Source organism: Pleurodeles waltl, chromosome 5 (assembly GCF_031143425.1).
Source record: "Pleurodeles waltl isolate 20211129_DDA chromosome 5, aPleWal1.hap1.20221129, whole genome shotgun sequence".
Classification (NCBI taxonomy): domain Eukaryota; kingdom Metazoa; phylum Chordata; class Amphibia; order Caudata; family Salamandridae; genus Pleurodeles; species Pleurodeles waltl.
In genome coordinates, this window is record NC_090444.1 from 1,341,405,728 (window position 1) to 1,341,428,251 (window position 22,524).

Here is a 22,524-nt window from a genome sequence, read left to right on the forward strand (position 1 = left end):
AGCCAGGCACAGGTGAGGAGTGGGAGGGGCCTGAGACCCTTTAGGATACAGATTGGAGCATGAACAGGACTGGTATGAGGATCTGGGGAAGCCAGTGGACTGGATACCTGTCCAGATACTGGCATGCTCTTACCTCCAGCTGTGGCTACAGAGGAGGGAGCATCTTATGCGTAGGGCAGCTGAGGTCTTGGACCTAGACTTGCCTATGGTGCCATTCAGGACTAATCTCCAGACGGAGGTGCTTCAGCCAGGGGTTGCTACATCAGAACCGATGTTACCCTTCAATGAAGCCCTCATAGATGTCCTTCTGGGAACATGATCCAAACCCAGCACAGGGGCTCCTGTGAATAGGGCAATCGGCCGCCGCCATAGACCAGCTCCAAGTGACCCTAGTTTCCTCACCCAACATCCCACCCCTGAGAGCTTGGTGGTCGAAGCGTCCACTTCCCGTGGTGCCTTCCCTTCCGCTCCCCCGCATAAGGAATCCAAGAGCATGGACCAACTTGGAAAGAAGATGTTTTCTTCCTCCAGCCTGGCATTGAGGTTGGTAAACACCTCTTGCCTTTTGGGCCGTTTTTCCCATACTTCATGGGATACAGTGGCACAAGTGCTTCCCCAGGTCCTGGAGGGCGTACAGGACACCCACCCAAGCTGTCAAGGATTGGAGAGATGCCGCCAAGTTTACCATCAGGTGTGGCTTTGACACGACCGACTCACTGGGCAGAGCGATTTCTTCTACAGTGGCCCTCCGATGCCACGTCTGGCTATGTACCACTGACTTTTTGGGGGATGTCCAGTCAAACTTGATGGACATGCCTTTCGATGGCTCATGCCCTTTGGGTTAGAATACAGACTCTGCGCTTTTGAGGTTCAAGTTTCTCGAGCTACGGCCAGATCCTTGGGCCTCTCAGCGCCAGTTTGACAGCAGTCTGCCTATCGCCCCTTTGAAGCTTCAAAAGGGGTGCGGTACCACGCCAACCACAGGTTAGCCACTGTCCTCCGGCTTCACAGCATCCCGTGCGAGGATGAGGTTGTATTACCTTCAGACCCAGAGGGTCTAGCCAGAGGTCAGCCACCACCCAGCCCCCCTCTTCCACAGTGCCCAAGCCCTCCTAGTATGGTTCTGCAAGACCATGTCCGCCCAGTTGGAGGAAGGATTCAATTTCATCTCCCTCACTGTAGGTCTGTAACATCGGACAAATGGGTCTTGCAGATCATACAGAACGGCTATTCCCTCCCCTTCCAGTCTTTCCCTCCCTCTGTCCCTCCGGTAAAAGAACGGCTGATGGAGGATAATTTGATCTTACTCCGCAAGGAAGTTGCGGCTCTCTTGGCCAAGAGAGCCATCGAAAGGGTCCCGATGTCAGAAGTAGGCAATGGTTGTTATTCCTGCTACTTTCTGATCCCAAAAAATAACAAGGGTCTTCATCCTATCTTGGATTTAAGGGAAGTCAATCTCTTCCTCAAAAAGGAGAAATTTAAGATGCTCACTCTTGCTCAGGTCTTGTCTGCCCCAGACCAAGGAGACTGGATGGTAGCTTTGGACTTGCAGGATGCGTATTTTCACATCCCCATCCTGCTCACCCACAGGCGTTACTTGCGGTGCCCCAGTGCCCCTCGGGTATTCACCAAGGTGATGGCGGTGGTGGCAGCTCATTTGGGCAGGTTAGGTATTTCAGTCTTCTTCTACCTTGACGACTGGCTGTTGAAAGCTCCTACGCCCCAGGCTCTCGTCACCCACCTTCAGACTACGGCGACCTCCTGCATTCGCTGGGGTTCACTATAAACGTGCCGAAGTCACACCTGACTCCCTCTCAGAAGCTCCCTTTCTTAGGAGCTGTTCTTGACACAGTGCAGTATCCGGTTTATCCCGCCCAAGCAGCGAGTCCAGGTTATTCAGGTTATGATACCGCTGTTTCAGCATCGATTTCTGTGAGACAGACTCTGAGGCTGTAGGGACTTGTGGCTTCCTGCATCCTATTAGTCAATCATGCCAGATGGAATATGAGGACTCTGCAGTGGGACCCGAAGTTCCAATGGGCACGGCATCAGGGAAATCTTACTGACATGGTTCAGATCTCGGAGGGAACTGCAAAAGATTTGCAGTGGTGGGTAATGAACTGTGATTGGGTCAAAGGCAGACTCCTGTCCCTTCCCCAACTAGATCTCACAGTAGTGAGAGGTGCGTCACTCCTGGGATGGGGCGGCCACCTGGGAGAGGCAGAGATCAGAAGTCTATGGTCTCCGATGGAAGCGGGTCTCCATATAAACTTATTAGAGCGATCCGACTGGCATTTAAGGCATTTCTTCCTGTTGCGAAAGAGAAGATAGTGCAGGTGTTCACGGACACTACTGCAATGTGGTACTGCAGCAAGTAGGGCGGTGTGGGTTCGTGGACCCTTTGTCAAGAGGCTCTGTGTCTCTGGACATTGCTGAAACAGCAGGGCATAACCCTGGAGGTTCAACACCTGGCAGGATCTCTGAACGCCAGGGCGATCAAACTCAGTCGGTGATGCCTAGCGGATCACGAATGGTATCTCCAGCCCGAGGTGGCGCAAGGACTCTTTCAGAAGTGGGAGAGCCTTGGTTAGATCTGTTCGCCTCCGAAGAGAACGCGCAATGTCAGCAGTATTGCGTGTTGGAGTTTCCAAGGCGGCTGTTGCTAGGTGACGCTTTTTGTCACAAGTGGAGTTCAGGCCTCCTGTACGCCTTTCCGCCCATACCACTTCTGCCCAGAGTTCTCAAGAAGATGAAGAACGACCATCTTAGTGGCTCAAGATTGGGCACTGAGAGTCAGGTATCCAGAGCTTTCCTAAAATGAGCATCAATCCTCCAATCAGATTGCTTCTGTTGCAGCAGCAGGAGAAGGTTCTCTACCCGAACCTGTCAACTCTGCGACTTCATGCGTGGAGACTGAGCGACGTCAGTTGATGGTTTATGAGCTTTCTTCCGAAGTCTGTAATGTCATTTTGGCAGCCAGGCGTCCCTCTACCAAGACGATTTACGCCTGCCGTTGAGAGCGTTTGTTTTATATTGTACAGTGAGGTCTATTGATCCTCTTCCTTCTTCTCTCTCTAATATCCTTCTTTTTATTCTGACACTCGCCCAACAGGGTTCCTCCTTAGGGACTCTTAAGGGCTATATTTTTGCCTTATCGGCTTTTATTCGGTTGCCTGATCAACAATCTTTGTTTAAATCTCCTACTGTACAAAGATTCCTAAAAGGGCTTGTACATATGTTTCCAGCTACGCCCTTTGTTATGCCCCAGTGGGACCTTAATCTGGTGCTCACATTTCTCGTGTGCGCTCCTTTTGAGCCTTTATATAATTGTCCTTTCCGGCTGATCACCATCAAGACAGCCTTCTTGGTGGCGATCATGTCTGCCAGGAGGGTAAGTGAGATGCAGGCTTTATCATCAAAACCGCCGTATCTCACGGTATATCCTAACAAAGTGGTTCTCAGAACTCGTGCCTCTTTCCTTCCCAAGGTGTTGACCCCTTTCCATCTGGGTCAGAACATCACCCTGCCCACCTTCTTTGCTCTTCCGCATTCCTCTAAGGAAGAGAAGCAACTCCACCGTCTGGACCCAAAAAGAGCGTTGTCGTTCTACCTTGACTGCACAAAAGAGTTCCGGGTGGATGACCAACTCTTTGTGGGGTACATTGGTGCAAAGAATGGTCGGGCAGTTCAGAAACGAACCATTTCAGGCTGGGTCGTTCTTTGCATCAAGGTCTGCTACGCATTGGCTAAGAAGCAGCCTCCTGAGTGCTTAAGAGCTCACTCCACAAGAGGAAAAGCTGCTACCATGGCGTTAGCTCGAGGCATACCTGTCCTAGATATTTGTCAGGCGGCAATGTTGCACACCTTTGCAAAACACTACTATCTGGCTAGCCAAGTGAGGAGAGATGGGCATTTTGCTCACTCTGTCCTACAGGACTTTCTTGTATAAGGTATATGTCCGCAGCCCACAGCCAGGAGGTTATGGCTTGGGTATCTATTCTACGGTAAGGAATCTGCAGCTAGAATTCTCTATCAGATGAACAAGTTACTTACCTTCGTTAACAAATTATCCGGTAGAGACTCTATCTAGCTGCAGATTCCTTACACCCACCCATACCTCCCTGCTCTGCGGATATATTATGTAGTTTCAGATTTTTACCTTTTTTTTTTAAGGGCTTGTCATTTTGCACAGACAAACAGAGAAAGTTGGTTCTTCCACGACTCTGCGCTTCTGGTGTGGGAAGTTGTGGAAAAGAACTGACATACGTGCGCTGGGGTGGTGCCTGTATAGAAGACCGTGACGTCACAGACAGCTCCAATGACACTGACAACGGCATGTGTTGCCGGACGACACACGCGGATCCGAACGATGCCACCCAACGGCATGCGCAGGGTACTGCTCATCAGAAAAATTCCAGTTTCGAAGCTGTCACCAGGGAATTCTAAGGTAAGGAATCTGCAGCTAGATAGTCTCTACCAGATAATTCTTACCGAAAGTAAGTAACTTGTTCTGAGAGACTTGCACTGGCTCCCCGTCAGCAAGAGAATCACGTTCCGTCTCCTCACCCACGCACACAAGGCCCTCCACGACCTGGGCCCCAGGTACCTCAACAACCGCCTGACCTTCTACACTCCCACCCGCCAGCTACGATCGACCAGCCACGCCCTCGCCGCCGTGCCACGCATTAGAAAAGACACCATGGGAGGAAGATCCTTTTCCTACCTGGCAGCCAAGACTTGGAACTCCCTCCCCATCCACCTCCGCCAGACCCAAGACCACCACTCCTTCAGGAAGCAACTCAAGACCTGGCTGTTCGAGCAGTAGCGGTCCCCCCTCCCCCAGCGCCTTGAGACCCTCCGGGTGAGTAGCGCAATATACAAATTTCTTGATTGATTGATTCAACCCAACAAGACACTTACAAGCTGGGGTATGGCTGCTTGTTCTCCATAACATTTCCTGATGTCAAATAAGTGTTGTATTCCAAAAATCCGCTCGGCCTTTAATACTTTACACCATGTTTGTAATTGTCTTTGCTGTTTAACTGCTTTGTTAATACACTGATAAAACCAATAGACTGATTCAAACAAAAAAAGGATTTAAATGTGTTCTCTCAAATCGTCTTTGAACTGTAAAGGAGCTTTAAATATTTAATAACAAAAGAGTCAAGCCTAATTAATGACTGCTAAGCTGCTTTGTTCTATAGGAGACGAGTTATATGTGAGCAGTCCACAGGGGAGTTTCCGAAAGTCTAAGATTCAAGCTGTTGAAGAGCTGTTTCTTTTGGCAGCTGGCACCGGGTTTACCCCAATGGTAAAACTGCTGAATCACGCTTTGACCAATAATTCTAGTCTCAGGTATGTCTTAAAACTATTGTGTCTGATTTCGTGTATCCTTTATAATGTCGTTGATTGCTATATATGCTCGCAAATTGCCGCTGTAGCAATGATCTGTGCCTTGAACTCGACTAGATTTGCCTATATGTATATATAGTCAGTGCATGTTCTTCTTTCATCTTGAGGTCAATAAAACAGCATTTTAGGAAAGTAAAAAAAACAATTCCTTTTCAAGGATTTAGTAGTGGAAGTTTACACGTGGTAATTAGAAATTTGAATTTATGGCATAACTACTACATTTGAGCGTTGGAATTGACGTGTTTATGGGTGATCCATCCTCCAAAGTCTCTGAACACTCACAAACTCGTAGGTGTGCAGGCAATCATATGCTCCTTTCAAGTCATTTTCCTTCTGGGAAATATATTTTGATTTTCTCGTTTCAGAGGCAGGAACGGATGTCTTTGCAGGGTGGGAATGAGAAGGGAACAACCTCATAATCATATGGTTGTAAGGAGGGAAAATGCCTCATAGCTACACGGGCATAAAGTAGAGGCCAGTAGTTTGGCAGGGCCCCCATGCTTCCTCACCCCGGGGGGGGGGGGGCGGGGGGAGTTCTCCCCCACTTACCCCGAGGCAGTACAATCTGGCCTGCTATGTAGGATGTCCTAGTCGAGAAGTTGAAAGCAAACATTTTTAACCGTTTTTATTTATAGTTGCAATATACGGGGGGAGGCTGGTGAAAAGGTGTCCTGTAACTCTGTGCTCCTGATCATGGGAGCTGGAGAAAGATAAGAATCGTAGAGGGGAAACTAACATGGATGGAGAATAACAGTGGACAATACAGAGACTTCCCTTTTTAGTACATGTAGGTCACCCCTATAGTAGGCCCTAGACAGCTCATAGGACGGGACGCATTGTATTTAAAAAGAAGGATTTGTGTTTTTTAGTTTAACATGTCCTGGTAGTAAAAAAAAAAAGTGAGAGAGGACAGTAAAGAGAACTCCCATAGAGCAAGGGGAGGGATAGCGGGTATAAAGAGTAAGGTGCGTACTTGACATCTAACTGAGTGAGAGATCGCAGAGGGAAGCAGCAGAAAGAGAGAGGCTAGAAAGAGTCAGGTGTACATTTAGGTGGAAGAGCAAGAGAGACCGGAGAGTGAAGTGACAGAGAGAGAGAGGAGAAAGAAATAGGTTATAAAGCAATAGGTGGCAAAAAAGCTGCACCAGAGGGGAAAAGTTAGAGACCAGAAGTGAGAAACAGGAGCAACGACCAGTGGGAGATAAAAGAGCAGGAAAATAAAAGGAACCCACCAACAGACTGGTGTGTGGGATAGAGAAGTTACAAAGATCCTTTTATGTGTGTGTGTGTGAGAGAGAGAGAGAGATCTAGAGTGTGGAATGCAGCAGAGGTAAAAGTGTAACAAACAAGCAAGAGGGGAAAGAACAAGTAGAAAAGAGAGAAAGACGATTACATAGAGACAGGTATCTGTGGTGATAGAGGAACAGCTTGGAGTCAGAGGTAGACAGGCATTAGACGCATAGACAGGTGAATAATAGAGAGGTATTGAGACTTGACAAATAGAAAAGGAAGAAAAAAATGACAACCAGAAACAGGCAGAGTGGAAAGACGACAAAATTAGGCACAGGAGAAATTTCCATTATGGCGGCGTATTGTTGCATAACTTTGGTAATTTAGGGCCATATGTACGAACACATTTTCCCATTGACACAGAATGGGAAAAACCCTTTGCTACATCTGGCCCTTAGAGTTATTCTTCCTTTGCGAAATTCATTAAAAACACAATTACGCTACACTTTGTAATTGTTTGTAGCAAAAATTTTGTGTGAGTTTTTTTGTCCTTTTTTTGTGTGTAAAATGTGTCCTCACATTCAAATTGCACTTCAGGATGCATTTCGAACTAAAATATAGTACCTTATGTGGTTTTGCATAATTATGCATAGTATTGTGTGATTATACTGAAATTTCACATAATTGCACAAAAACAAATTATGTGAATTTCACACTCCCCTAGAGAACATGGCAGACGAGAGGAAGAGAGAATATGGAGGTGCTAGGAAATGCCTCTTTTTGCAAGTTCACCCCGGGGCCCCTGATCTCCTCCCCCCCATCCCCCCAATGTTTGGACTGATGCTGCTGGTTTTTCGACTCTGAGAGTGCAATGAAGACCTCACTGCCAGTGTTCTAACTCTATACAAATTGCACATTGAATTGGATACACTTGGTTGGCAAGGGCTGACTTGTAAGTTCTAGAATATGCTACCAGGACATGTAAGACAGAGTGGCCACTCAGGGCTGGAGCACTCTTTGTGCCACCCTTCGTGTGACAATGTACAAAATGGCTCCCAGCCTGCAACTGCAGACTAAGCCCTATGGCAGGAAGCTGTATTTTGTTGAGTAAGACATACTTTTTGTTATGTCTGAACAGCAACACTTTAAATTGTTGTTTTTTTGTGGGTAAAGGTAGTAGCCCCTTGGCTAATACAGATTTACCATTTGGCATCTCAACCCAGCTAACTTCTGAATGGGAATACCTACCTGGGTAATGTAAGTTATCAAAATTATCATGGCATTAAGTGAGTCTTGATGTCCAAGTTAATGTCACTTTTAAAGTTAAGCAACTTTCAGAAAGTTGCCTTTCTGTGCCTCTGCTAGTCCAGTCGCACACAGACAGCTTTATGCCCACCCGGTGAGACGTTAGAACAACTCCCACGCTCAGGAACAAAGACATTTGCTGCAGAGTGAGTGTCACCTCCTTTGTCATGATGGCCACTCAAGGGTTAGCCCAGAAGACGAGCTTTAAAGGAAAAGCCGCCTTTGATGGACCGCCAACCACAACACCCCAGAGTTCTAGTAGACAGAAGCCAGAGAGGGGAAACTCACGCCCAAACCAGTTTTACCATGGGCGCATAGCCCTCAGCTAGCCACACCTCGAGGACAGCTACCATGCTTCTGACGACTGAGGAAGGGTTGTACCATCTTGAGAGGGGCAAGAATGTGGCATTGTGGGATAGCCAGATGCCACACATTACAGGAATTTCAACACTAAGTAGGAGGGAACCCAGTAGCCCATTGACTAGTGACTGCGTGGTCCCCTGAGGTCACTTTCCTGGGATAAATTTGGCACCACTGGCACCTTGACCCTCAGGTCATGCTGGAATCGGGGATAGGAGTGAAGAAATACTGCGTAGATGCCACTGGACCAGCACACAGAGAGGCTGCCCAATTGGAAGGACTGCACCTGTTGCACTTTTTGCTAACAAAGTTTGGACTGTGCCTACTGCTCCTGGCTCAGCGAAAAGTTGATTCCCGACATCCAACCACAGCAGTGACTCGAAGGATCAGTCTGCTGATCTCCGGGAGCCACCTCCAAGGACAAACAGACAAGTTGGTAGCTAAAACAGAAGTTTTGCTGCTACAAGTCGTTAGGTACTCAAGAGGACAAACCCAAGATAGCCAAAACCTGCACCTGTGTCCGCTGGAACTGGGAGTGCTATAAAAGTCCAGATTATCTGTATCTAGGGGACACCGCCCCCACCAGAGGAGGTTGCCCCAACCACAGTGCAGACTGACCAGTAGCCCAACATCAGCTGGCCTCCTACTGCAATTAAAAGGACTTTGAGGGACCCCGATCTCCGTAACCAAGTTCACGCCCTCTTTACCCATGGGCCATCCAAAAAGACTCCCTCACCACTCCGTGGATCGCACCACATATGGAGCATCCTTTGGGCATCGTTTTCCCTGCATCCCTCAGCATCTGGACCACTCCATTGATGTCTCTGGCAGTTGCCCTGTAAAGTTTGGATCTCGCTTTAAAAACACTGTCATTGCCAGGTAACTGTTCAGTTTATCCTTTTTGACTCCCTAGACCTCTGCCTGCCGGACCTGGTCACCCAACTTGGACCAGAGTTGCCAAACTAACTGTTTCAAACTTTTCAAAAGTTTACAATCTTTTTGTTGGCCAGTGCTTTCTGCCTTTTGATATAAAATGTATTTGTTGCTTCTAAAATTTGTATCTCCAGGGTCATCCAGTGGATTTTGATGATCAAGGTCTCTAAAAAAAAAAATCACCAACATGTAATCTTTTTCTATAAATTGGTGTCTAATTTCTTTCTTATTGTGGGACTTTATTTCATTGTTTAGTGCTGTTAAATGCTTTAGAAATTGTGTTTTTGCTAAGCCTTACGTCTTGCAGCCACAGGTACATCGGGTTGAGTTTAAGATTAAATAAACGTACCTCACTGGACCCAAGACGGCATTTGTGAGTGTACTACTCAGTAAGGCCCACAGCCATATCAGATAGTACACCCAAATTCTTACAGGGGGGTGAAAGAAAAGGCAGAATGAGGAAAATAGGTTTAAGGCAGAGGAGATGTAAGGAATGAAGTGTTGGAGAGATGTGAGACAGAAAGTTTATCAGGGTGAACAGATATGGTAGAGGGAAGAGAGCAAGACAGTGAGAATAAGCAGTTTGCCCATTACAGCTGTTGGCTACCAAACTGCCTCTTTTTACCTTGTTGTCAGTCTGAGGGGCTGAAGTTGTAGTTCCACCTCTTCAGCGCAGCTCCAGACCTCTGGAGTGGAAGGGAAAATAAAGCATAAAGGGCATGTCTGATGGGCCGTTGGTCCATGCTCAGCCCTTCTGGCATGCACAGTTTGTTATTCAGAGCACTGATGCACAGTACTTTGTTACCCAGTGGCGTAGCGAAACTTGAGGGTATCCCCCTGCAAAGTAACTGAAGGGTCCCTCTCCCCCCTGGACTCAGTGACGGGCCTGCCGCCTGTGCACAGTGTACTGTGCTAAGGGGGACCATGGAGCTTGCACTGATTTCCCCGTAGCCCCTGCTATCCCATTGTGGTTAACCAGGTAGGGCCTGAAATAATCTCACACAGGTTTCCAGCAAGCTCTAAAAGATTAACATTGAGAAACCAATGGCAGGCGCTATGTTACACGTACAGTGTGATTTACAGTGCCCGGACTTCAATCAGGTCCTGCTCTCACATTCACATTAAGAGGCCCATTTTAAGTTGAGCAGAGCAATATCGGTTGTGAAGATATCACCAAAATGCAGAAATTACTCCATCACAAATGTGACAGATGTACCATCCGCCATATTATGATTCTCATAGGAAATAATGGGAATATGGCGGACGGGATATCTGTCACATTTGTGACGGTGTAACCGTATCTGCCAAATTCTAAATCAGGCCCTTGATTTTGAAGCACATTTTGCCCTTGCTGAAAGAGTAGGATGAAAATATATACAGAAACAGGCTGTAAATTAGGGAAATATGCAAAACATAACCCTTTAAATCTGGGTCCTCCATGTTTTCCCAAATGTCTAGCCCATAGCTCATTAATGGCTGGTAACTTAGTTGGAGATGAAGTCCAAAATCAGTGCTCGGAGAAATGGGATAGAGTGAGGCAAGAAGGAACTGAGAGGCAATCTGCTGAGAGGTATGTGTAGCTAGAGCAAGATATAGGTAAGACTTGACATGTTCTACTTATGTACCCCATTGTAGTTCATATATTCATTTAATAGAATGTGCATTTTCTGTCTGATAGAGACTTCTAGCTGCAGACTCCTTACCTTAGAATTATCCCCAGGCTTCGGACTGGATCTGGAAGATTTTTTGTCAGCAGTACCCCTGCATACTGCATACTGGTCGATAGCTTTGGCATCATCCACGCTGGAGTAATGCATGGGGCACCTATATATGCGCCCGAGACGCGCCAATGTCAGTTCTTTTCTTTCTGCGCCATCCATTGCAGCTCTGAGAAGAGCTACCTCTTTGGTCTTCTTTGATCGTGCCTTTTGCGACATTTTGTCAAAGTTTTTTGAGGTTTTCCTCCTGGTGTGGTACGATGTTATCCAACAAGGTCTGCTTCAAGCCTTGCAGCACCTGTCACCGGCTGATGTTGGTCCTGCACCTTGTTTGCCTGTGGTGCCTCGAGCGTGACCATGTCCCGAAGATGTGCTCCGACTGCTGCACAATGAACCAGAGGCCTTGAGGGAGTGATCCTTCAAGCTTCTGGTGGCCCATTGTGTGGCTCCATACCGGTCGAGGCCCCAGTCGAGAGGAAAGTCCCAGGAGCGGTTTTGTAGTCTGAGGTCCTCGTTCCAGTCCATATTTTCGGAATCAGTGGTGTAACATACGCACCGCAGGCTCCATGGGGCGGAGGGGCTTGAGCTCCCTTGGGCCCCCTTCTCACAATACCCTGGCCTAGGAGCTCCGAACAGAGTCCAGAGGGAGGCCCCTCCAAGTACCTTGCAGGGCCCCCTCAAGTTTTGTTACGCCATTGCTCGGGGCACTCAAGTAAACATAAGAAGAAAAAGAAGTAGAAGCATGCTTTGCCTTCTCGGCTTCCATTGGCTAATGAAACACGGGAGCATCTGCTTTCTAGGCCTCACCCGGCGGTTGCACCTGGACCAGCTCACCTTTTCCACAAATTTCCAAGAGGTAGAGTAGCCTCTGCCCAACTGAAAGAGTTCTTTGACACCATGTGCACAAATTTTGGGCGGCAGCTCCTATGGGTCACCTTCAGCCCCCTCTGGGTTGGGTAGGGACCCTTCTGGTGCTGCGCTGGCAGATAGGCCACAAGGATCCACTTTTGGATCCGGACCTACGCTGGTTGTTCCACCTCAACCTTCCCCGACATTGGTTCCAATGCACATGCTCATGGAGCAGCCAGCGCCCACTGGCAGCACCATCCCCATTTTGATCCCTGACTCTGATACAGAGCCGGAGGGGTGTTGTTCAACACTAGACAGGAGCCTTGCCTCACAGATCAGATCCTGAGCCTTATTCCCTTGGGCTCTCTCCTGATGAGGAATACGAGGGCCTTATGAGCAGGATATGGACTAGTGTGAGGAACTGGGTGAAGCCAGTGGCCTGGATACTTCCCCAGATGCTGGCCTGCTTTCTCCTCCTACCGTGGCTATGCAGGAGGGAGCATCCTTTGCAATGGTGGATGCGGAGGTCCTCGACCTTCAGTTGCCCTCAGTGGAGGTCAAGACTAATGTCTTGACAGAGGTGCTTCAGCTGGGAGCCTCCCCTCATGAACCGCTCATCCTTTTAATTAGGCCATCACTGATTTCCTCTTGGGTACCTGGTCCAAACCCAAGACAGGGGCTCCTGTGAACAGGACTAGCCTGTCTCCACCTCCCCATCCCAGGGGACCCAAGTTTCCTCACCTAACACTCCACCCCTGATAGTTTGATAGCCCAAGGTTCCACCTCTAATATTAACCCTGGCACATTCCCTACCGCTTCTCCAGATAGGGAATCCACGAGGATGGAGACACTACTTAAAACAATGTTTGCTTCTGCCAGCCTAGCATTGCAGCCTGTGAACACTGCATGCCTCTTGGGACGCTATTCCCAAGATTTGTGGGATACGGTTGCTCAAGTGCTGCCTATGGTCTCGAAGGAGGTGCAGGCCATGCTCTCCCAAGCAGTAGCAGACGAGAGAGATGCAGCAAAGTTCACAATCCGATGTGGACTTGACATGACCAACTCTATAGGCAGAGCGGAGCGGTTTCGTCAACAGTGGCCCTTAGGCTCCTCATCTGGCTACGCACTACATCTTCTTTAATGGACATGCCCTTTGATGATCCTCGTCTCTTCGGAGACAAAGTGGACTCGGTGCTCAAGAGATTTAAGGACAATCTGGTTACAGCCCAGTCCTTGGGGTTATCTTCGGCCCTGCTCCACCACTAGTGGACTTTTCGTCCCTTTCATAGCTACAGAAGGTGCAAACAACCATGCCAGTTCCCGCCCAGCCACTACCCATGCTTCCCGGCTCCTGCATGGCTGAGGGCACAGTATCAACAGACCACGTGGCTCAGGAAACCAGAGGTCGGGCCAGCCCACCACCCCTCCCTCAGCTCAGCCTCCAGCCCCTCCTAATCTGCCCTTATACCATCACGGGCAACCAGTGGGTTGCAGGATCTGCCATCATCTGCCCCACTAGTAGTCCATAACATCGGACAGGTTGGTATTGCAGTTGGTCCAAAAGGGTTATTCCCCCTCCTCCGTCCTGACTTCTCCTCCCCAATGTCACCATCGCCAAACAGGCTGATGGAGGATCATCTTTCTCCTCCCCTCAAGGAAGTTGCAGTTCTCTTGGCCAAGGAAGCCATATAGAGGGTCTTGACACCAGAAGTAGGTTGTGGTACCTATTCCTGCTACTTTCTGGTGCCGCAGAAGGGCTGAGGCCTTCTTCCTATCCTAGACCTACAGCACCTCAACTACTTCCTCAAGAAGAACAATTTGCCTGGACCCAGGAGACTGGATTGTAGCGTTGGACTTGCAGGACGCATATTTTTATATCCCCATCCTGCCTGGCCACAGAAGTTAACTGCAGTTCATGTTTGACCACCAGAATTTTCAGTTTGCCATGCCCCCTTGTCGCCTGACCAAAGCCCCTCAGGTGTTCACCAAGGTGATGGTGGTGATTGCAGCTTATCTGAAGAGATCAGGGGTGTCAGTCTTCCCCTATCTTGACGACTGGCTGTTGAAGGTGGGCTCGCCCTAGGCTGCCATCTCCCACCTCCAGACTACGTCAAACCTTCTCCATTTGCTGGGGTTTGCTATAAACATGCCAAAGTCACACCTGACTCCCTCTCAGATGCTCCCTTTCATCAGAGCTATTCTGGATGCAGGATAGTTTTGAGCGGCTAGTCCAGGATACTCATGCTATGATAACGATATTTCAGCCTCTGTCCTGGATTTCGGTGAGGCTGATTCTAAGGCTGTAGGAACTCCTGGCATCCTGCATCCTGCCTGTGCAACATGTCAGCTGGCATAAGTGGGCTCTGCAGTAAGCCCTGATGTTCCAGTGGGCACAGCATCAGAGGAATCTCTCCGACATGGTCCAGATTTCAGAGGGACATGCAAAAGATCTGCAGTGGTGAATGACAAACCGTGTTTGGACCAGCGGCTGACAACCTCTCCCTTCTCCAACCAGATCCTACAATAGTGACAGATGCATCACTCCTGGGATGGGCAGTCATCTGGGAGAGGTGGCACATGGTCTCTTTCAGAGGTGGGTAGTGCCTTGGTTAGATCTTATGCCTCTGCCGACAATGCGCAATGTCAGCAGTTTTGTGTCTTGGAATTTCCAAGGCGGCCCTCGCCTCCAGAGTGGAGCTCAGGCTTCCTGTACACCTTTCCGCCCTTACCACTCCTGCTCAGAGTTCTCTAGAAGATCAAGAACGACCAGGCCCAAGTCATCCTTGTGGCACTGGACTGAGCATGGAGAGTCTGATATCCCACGCTACTGAGTATGGAAATCGATCCTCCCATCAGGATGCCCTTTCGGGAGGATTTTCTGTTGCAGCAGCAGGGGAAGGTTCTCCACCCTAACCTGTTCAGTCTCTGCCTTCTTGTGTGGAGATTGAGTGGCTGTAGTTGATAGCCATTGGCCTTTCTCCTGAATTTTGTGATGCTATCTTGCCAGCCAGGCATTTCTCCATCAAGACGGTATACGCATGCCAATGGAAGAAATTTGTGGCTAGGTGTTCTAACAGAAATGTTGATCCCCTTTGTGCGCCTTTTTCTCAAGGTGCTTCTGTTCATTTTCTCTCTTGCCCAGCAGACCTCATCTCTGGGCACTCTTAAAGGTTGCCTTTCTGCTATCTCTGTATTCCTTAGATTACCTGATCAACTCTCTCTTTTCAAATCTCATACTGTATATAGATACTTGAAGGGTTTGTTTCACTTTTTCCCCTTTCTCCTTTTATAATGTGTCATTGGAGCTTGAAACTAGTGCTTACATTCTTAATGTCCACTCCCTTTGAGCCGCTTCACAATTGACCCCTGTAGTTACCATCAAAACAGATTTCCTCATGGCTTTAACATCTGCCCGACAAGTCAGTGAATTACAGACCTTATCATCCAAGCTGCCCTATTTATCCATTTATCCTGACAAAGTTGAGCTGCGCCCAACGTCCTCCTTTCTTTCAAAGGTGGTCATGCCATTTCATGTGCGTCAATCCCTCACCTTACCTACTTTCTACGCTCCACCTCACCCTAACAAAGATGAGGAGCAGCTCCATTGTCTGGATCCCAACGAGCAGTTTCTTGACTGCACACAGAAATTTTGGGTGGACAATCAACTCTAGGTGGGGTATGTCAGAGCTAAAAAGGGTAATGCTGTGCAGAAAATGACCACGTCCAGGTGATTTGTGCTCTGTGCTAAAATCTGCTATGCATTGGACAAAAAGCAACCCTGAGGGCTTGTACTCTCATTCCACCTGAACCAAAGCTGCAACCAGTGCGTTAGCACACAGAGTTCCAGTCCTGGATATCTCAGATAGCAATGTGTTCTTCTTTACACATGTTTACTAAGCACTGGTGCATGGACAGTCAGGTCCATTCTGACATTTTGCCCGTTCGGTTCTATGGGACTTCTTCCGCTGACATTGATTGGCAGACCCACCTCCGGGGATGGTATTGCTTGGGTATCTGTTCTGAGTAAAGAATCTACAGCTAGAAGTCTCTATCAGATGAACAAGTTACTTATCTTTGGTAGCTCCCTATGTGGTAAAGACTATGGGCCTGATTACAACTTTGGAGGAGGGTGTTAATCCGTCCCAAATGTGATGGATATACCACCCGCCGTATTACGAGTCCATTATATCCTATGGAACTCGTAATACGGTGGGCAGGATATCCGTCACATTTGGGACAAATTAACACCATCCTCCAAAGTTGTAATCAGGCCCTATATCTGTCTGCATATTCCTTACCAACACTACCATCCTCCCCACTCTGCAAACATAATTCTAGGTCAGGGCTTTCCCTTTCAGGGTCCTAGTTATCTACACCAGTCGTCAGTGTGCTTCACGGCTCCGTGCTTCTGGCTTGGAAAGTCGTGAAAAGTAACCGACATTGGCGCTCTTAGGTGGCACATATATAGGTACTGCAGATGACGCAGACAACACATGCTGGGCAGATTGAAGCCAGCTACCGGTGTGCCGGGGTACTGCTCACAAAAAAGCTTCCCGATCCAGTCTGACGCCTGGTGATAATTCTAAGGTAAAGAATCTGAATCTAGATGTAGGGCCTCATTACGACTTCATAGAAGACCGCAAAGCTACTGCAACCAGCATACCGCCAATGCTGGCGGTAGGCTTGCCGCACTATTAGAAGTTTTTTGCTGGGACAGAGGGTGAAAACAGTGTTTCCGCCCCCTGGCCCAGCAGAAAACCCACCACAACATTGACGCCGACTCGTAATCAATCCAGCAGCAATGTTGTGCTGCGTTGGGTGCGACAACACCTGTTGCGCATTTCACTCCCTGTAATTCGGGCAGTGAAATGCGCAACGGAGCTGTCCATGGGGGCCCCTGCACTTCCCATGCCAAGAGCATGGGCAGTGCAGGGGCAACCATGGGGACCCCTGACGCCCTCTTTCAGCCAGCCTTTGCATGGAGGTGAGACCACCTTGCAAAGGCTGGCAAAAGGGGACTCGTAATCCCCAGGGCAGTGCTGTTTGCTGCACTGCCCTGGTGGATTACAACAATTAAGACCGCCAGGCTGCCAACAGCCAGCAACCTGGCAGTACCGGCGGACAAACCGTGGCACATTTGCCACGGTCATAATAAGGCGGTCCGACCACCCCGTGTGCCGTGGTCCGACCGCCATCACGAGTGTGGCAGTCTTGAGACCGGCACACGTAATGAGGGCCATAGTCTCTTCCAGAGCACTACCAAAGGTAAGTAACTTGTTCTTTATAAACATGCACTGTATTTAGTGTTTGATTGCACATGTATTACATATAACATTTGCTTTATGATAGTTTGATAGGACAGTTATTCGTACGTGTGTTTGTATGGTTCATAATACATGACAGAATTCAATGAAAGTGCAAAAAGATTAATATGCAAATTCTTTCACTTTTCTTCATCATGCAAGAGTCCTGTCCTTTTAAAAAAACTAGACAAATGTATGTAAACTTTGTTCAGGCATGTATTGGCAGAGAAGAGTCTTCAAATACCTGGGAGACTGATTTGTGCGGCGGAGCCTCAGTGAAGGCCACCAGCTTCTCAGAGCTGGGCTGGCCTATCAGGTCACTAGGGAACACAAAAACAAAGACATAAAGCAATCTTCTCAAGTATGAAAGAACATAACTGTGATTCAACTGAAGAATGTGGGATGGAGGCCACCTGATAAACTCTGACATTTGGTGCTAAAATGGGTTAGTGTGGGAGGGAGTGGGTAGAGAACAGAGACTGATTCCATAATTTCCCTCGAAAATTAAAATGAACCTAGGAAATATTGTCACAATGTTGTTATTCTTTTAATATTTTGTTTGTGCATTCCATTTTGCATTCCATTTTGTCACTATATGTTTTTGTGTTTATAGTTACATCTATACACATTATCTTCTCTACATCAGAAAGTTGATTTTAATAAAGTTTTAAAAATGGATAGATATATAGGTGGTCATTATGACAATGACGGTGACTGTTAAGGTGGCAGTAATACTGCCAACAGGTTGGTGGTAATTACTGCCAAATTATGACCATGGTGGTGATAACTCCAATAGACAGCCAATGTACCACACCAACCGCCAGGGTGTAAACACCACCGACCATGGCGGTAGCCATCAACAGCCAGGCGGAAGACCAGGTACCGCCCACCATATTATGACATAGCAAACTGCCAGGATTTCTGTAGTGGTACCAACGCTATCAAAAGCCTGGAGGAAACAGAACACAGAAGACGAAAGACTCACCATCAGAAACACAAAGAAGATCAACGCCGCCATGGAACCAGAACTCCATGTCTTCCCGATGCTCATCTGTACCATGCTCCACCTGGAACACCAATGCTGACGAAGACCACAACGGTGAGTACAGCCTCCTAGCACACAAGGTAGGGAGGGACGAAAAGGAGTGTGACACACACACCTGCACAACACACACCATACACACACACACCATACACTCAACCAGCTGCAGAGGAAAACCAGTATCACAGGACACACGTCATAATAATGCAAGGACAACATTTAGCCAGAGTTGTTAGTGTAATTTGATGCCAACAGCCACCATATTGTCCATGTGACAAGATATTTCAGTCACTGTAAAGAAAGGGCCAATCCAAAGTACAAAAGGCCCACATTGCCACAGGGCACAGTCCATGGCCCAACTTGTTCCCTAATTAAATCAGTACTGCACTGTGCAGGGGCATCATGTTGGGAATATCCAGGCACTTCAGGTGGATGGGGGGTTCGGGAAACCTCAGCTGAAGTGGGGAACTTGCCCTCTGGTTCTGGAGGGGGCTCCATGACTATTTCTCTTTTCTGGGGAGTGCAAGGTCACAGTCTCTGAGGTGGGGAACTTGCCCACTGGTTCTGGAGGGGGCTCCATGCCCATTTCTCTTTGCTGGGGAGTGCAAGATCACATTCTCTGAGGTGGGGAAAGTGTCCACTGGTTCTGGAGGGGGCTCCATGCCCATATCTCTTTGCTGGGGAGTGCAAGGTCACAGTCTCTGAGGTGGGGAACTTCCCCACTGGTTCTGGAGGGGGCGCCATGCCCATTTCCCTTTGCTGCGGAGTGCAAGGTCACATTCTCTGAGGTGGGGAACGTGTCCACTGGTTCTGGAGGGGTCTCCATGCCCATTTCTCTGTGGCCTGAAGTGTGCTGCCTGTGTTTGTCTGTGCCACTCTTGTGTAAAGTTTTGTGTGTATGCTGGTCTGTATGTGTGCATGGGATGGGTTTGGGTTGAGGAGTTTGGGACTGGGTAGTTGGGGGGGGGGGGGCATAGGAACTGGGACAATGGCTGCCATCAGAGAGGAGGCCAGAGCCCGGAACGATCTCTGTTGGGCTGCCAATCCACCATGAATGCCCTCCAGGAATACATTACATTTCTGCATCTGGGATGCCAGCCCCTGGATGCCATTCACAATGGTTACCTGTCCTACAGAGATGGATCTCAGGAGGTCAATAGCCTACTCACTGAGGGCAGCAGGATTGACTGGGGCAGGGCCTAAGGCGCCTGGGGCAAAGAAGATGCCTACCCTCCTGTGTGATCGGGCACGGACAACTCGGTGAGGGGCTACTGGGAGGGCAGTTCTGGTACGGAGGTGGCGGCTGTACCTGTAGCTGGGGTGGCCCCAGAGGTATCCGCCACCACCAGGGAGCTTCCATCGGAGGAGGAATCAGAGTCAGTTTTGTCACCTCCTGTCTCCGCCGTGATGCTCCCCTTGCCTTCCGTCCCACTGGTCCCTTCGATGTCAGTGGACTCTGCCTCCTGGGTCCTGTGGGATGCAGCTCCCTCTGACGCCGGTGCCCCTGCTCCTCCGCCTAATGCACTCATGGACAAGATAACAGAAGAAAAAAGCGGGGGAGAGAGCGAAAGGGAGCACTGGGTCAATTACAGCACCAACACCACAGATGGCATACACATTACCGTCACACACAGGGACCAAGATTGGGCACTATGCATCGCACTGGCATTCCGTTGGCTAGGTACCACAGCAAGATGAGAGCCAACCCCTGCCAACTGCATGCCTCCTGGTAGTTACTAAGCCCTGTCTGACATGGAATGCAACCTAGCTAGTTTACCAGATTTTGCAATGCAGCCATTACCCTTGAGCTCCATAACGCTGCAGTGTCTGACCTGGTATTAAGGGACACCCACTAACTGACACCCACCACCAGGATCCCATGCCACTTACCAATTATAATTGTAACGCCCACTGTACTCACTCCCTTGTGGCTGCTGTGCTGCCCTCAAGTGCCCATCCAGCTCTGGGTAGGCCACCGCCAGTATGCAGGCCATTAGGGAGGTCAGGTTCTGGCGAGCACCCCGCTCTCGTTGGGAGGCCATCTCCAGGTGGGCCTCCGTAGTCTTCCGGGCCCAGAGTCTCAGGTCCTCCCACCTTTTCCTACATTGGGTGCTCCGCATGCTGTAGACCCCCGGGTTCCGCAGGTCCTTGGCAAAGGCACCCCACAATCCCTTCTTCTGATGGGCGCTGACCTGCAGAGGAAACACAGACAGGAGGACACCATTACACATACAATCCAGCCTGTCACGCATATGGCCCACAAATCCCATTTCCAGCTCCTTTGGCATACCCAGCGCCCACCATGTAAACTAGCACCAGACATACCACCTCCCTAACTGACACGATGCTTGCACACACATTTCCACGCTAACTTGTCACATGCTTCGTGCCCAAGGTGTACTCACCTGTTGGTCTGGAGGCCCATACAGCGTTCATACTGGGGTAGGACTCCATCTACCAAGCGATCTAACTCCTCTGAAGTCAAGGCACGGGCCCTTTCCCTGGTTACATAGGCCATGGCAGGATCCAAACGCAGGTCACAGCAGCACACGCAGTGTAGGTATTGTCCTGTGGAAAGTCCGGAATCAAGTGAGGATTTAGATAGAAAATGGCAGTCACATCCATGGCGGTGTACACCATCACTGCCGATACCCATTGGCCACTGTACTCCATAGAGCCCCTTATTAGCCAATGAGGATTTGCACGGCGGTGCAAGACTGCCTTCTGCCATGAAGCCCAACGTCGGTGGAGTTACCTCACTTCCACCTGTCCCTAGATACAGGACAGGCAGTCGCCATTTCATGATGGTGGATTACATTCAGATAATCCATAACTGTGTCATTGCTTCAATTTGCACATACATTGACATTCCCATTGTCCAATTACATCAATGCTTTTCGTGCTCTGAGGAGGTGGTTCCATTGTTCAAATTGTGACACCCTACTCACTCTTGTGTCCCTTAGATACCTACCACTGCGGTTGAATAGGAGGAGGAGGCAAACCACCATGTACAGACCCCTTGTGGACCTGGCTGCACTGGAGGACAGGCATATAATACTGACCTATAGACTGGACAGGGCCACAATCACAGAGCTGTGTGGTCAATTGGAGCCTGATCTGATATCAGCTATCCATCATCCCACTGGGATCCCCCCTCTTGTGCAGGTTCTATCAGTGCTCCGGTTCCTGGCAACTGGTTCTTTCCAAGTGACAGTAGGCTTGGCAGCAGGAATGTCAGAGCCAATGTTCTCAGTCGTGCTGGCAAGGGTTTTGTCTGCCTTGGTCAAACATGTGCAGCTACATTGCTATCCCCCAGGTGAAAGATTTGGCCACTGTGAAGGCAGGATTCTATGCAATGGGACATATACCCAATATTATTGGGGTGACTAACAGATGCAGCGTTTGTCTCCTGCGCGAGAATGAACAGGTGTTCAGGAATCAGAAGAGTTTCCACTCACTCAATGTGCAAATGGTGTGCCTGGTGGACCAGCACATCTCCCACGTCACTGCCAAGTATCCTGGGTTGGTGCATGACGCTTTTGTTCTGAGGAATAGCAGCATCCCAAGTGTGATGGCACAACTACAGAGGCACAGGGTGTGGCTAATTGGTGAACCTGACTCCCCACACAAAGTATATCAGTGTATGCCTTCTGGTGTTAGCCCCACATCATTGTGTAAGGCTAATGTTTGTCCCTCAATACTTGCAGGTGACTCTGGCTACCCAAACCTATTGTGGCTCCTGACCCCTGTGAGGAATGCCAGGGCAGGGGCTGAGAATTGTTATAATGATGCACATGGGAGAACCAGGAGAATTATCGAAAGGATCTTCGGCCTCCTGATGGCCAGACTCAGATGTCTGCATCTGACAGATGGATCCCTGTGCTACTCACCGGAGAAGGTCTGCCAGATAGTAGTGGCATGCTGCATGTTGCACAACCTGACCCTGAGATGACCTGTGCATTATCTGCAGGAGACTGTAAATGCCCCTGTGGCAACAGTGGATCCTGAGGACGAGGAGGCAGAGGATGAGGATGTGGACAACAGAACATGAGTTAAACACCAATACTTCCAATGACACACAGGTGAGACAGTGGAACTGACCATTCCTCTGAATATTGGTGTTTTCTGTGTTGCTGTAGCAGGATGGCATTCACTTCCTTTGCATCTCTACCTACTGTCACCTGTGGCTTCTCATTTTGCATTTGTTGGTGATGTAACAACTGTGTAATGACGTGATGACTATAGACAGCTACAGGTCATTAAATGTATGGTATCACAGTGTTCAGATCATTTGCACATGATGTGACTGTTTCCATAAATGCACATTTTCATCACCTGAAATACTTTCACTCAAGTTGTGCTCAAGGGTGTT

The 22,524-nt window shown here is 48.9% G+C and overlaps 1 protein-coding gene across 2 annotated transcripts in view; it reads left to right on the forward strand.

Moving 5' to 3' along the window:
* The window catches only part of CYB5R4 (cytochrome b5 reductase 4), a 1,010,997-nt gene that overhangs the window by 783,915 nt on the left and 204,558 nt on the right, over nt 1-22,524 (forward strand). For both annotated transcript variants that reach the window (XM_069235594.1, XM_069235593.1), the window contains exon 13: nt 5,205-5,355. In XM_069235594.1, coding sequence (XP_069091695.1) covers nt 5,205-5,355 — 151 coding nt within the window. The remainder of the gene's footprint in view (nt 1-5,204; nt 5,356-22,524) is intronic.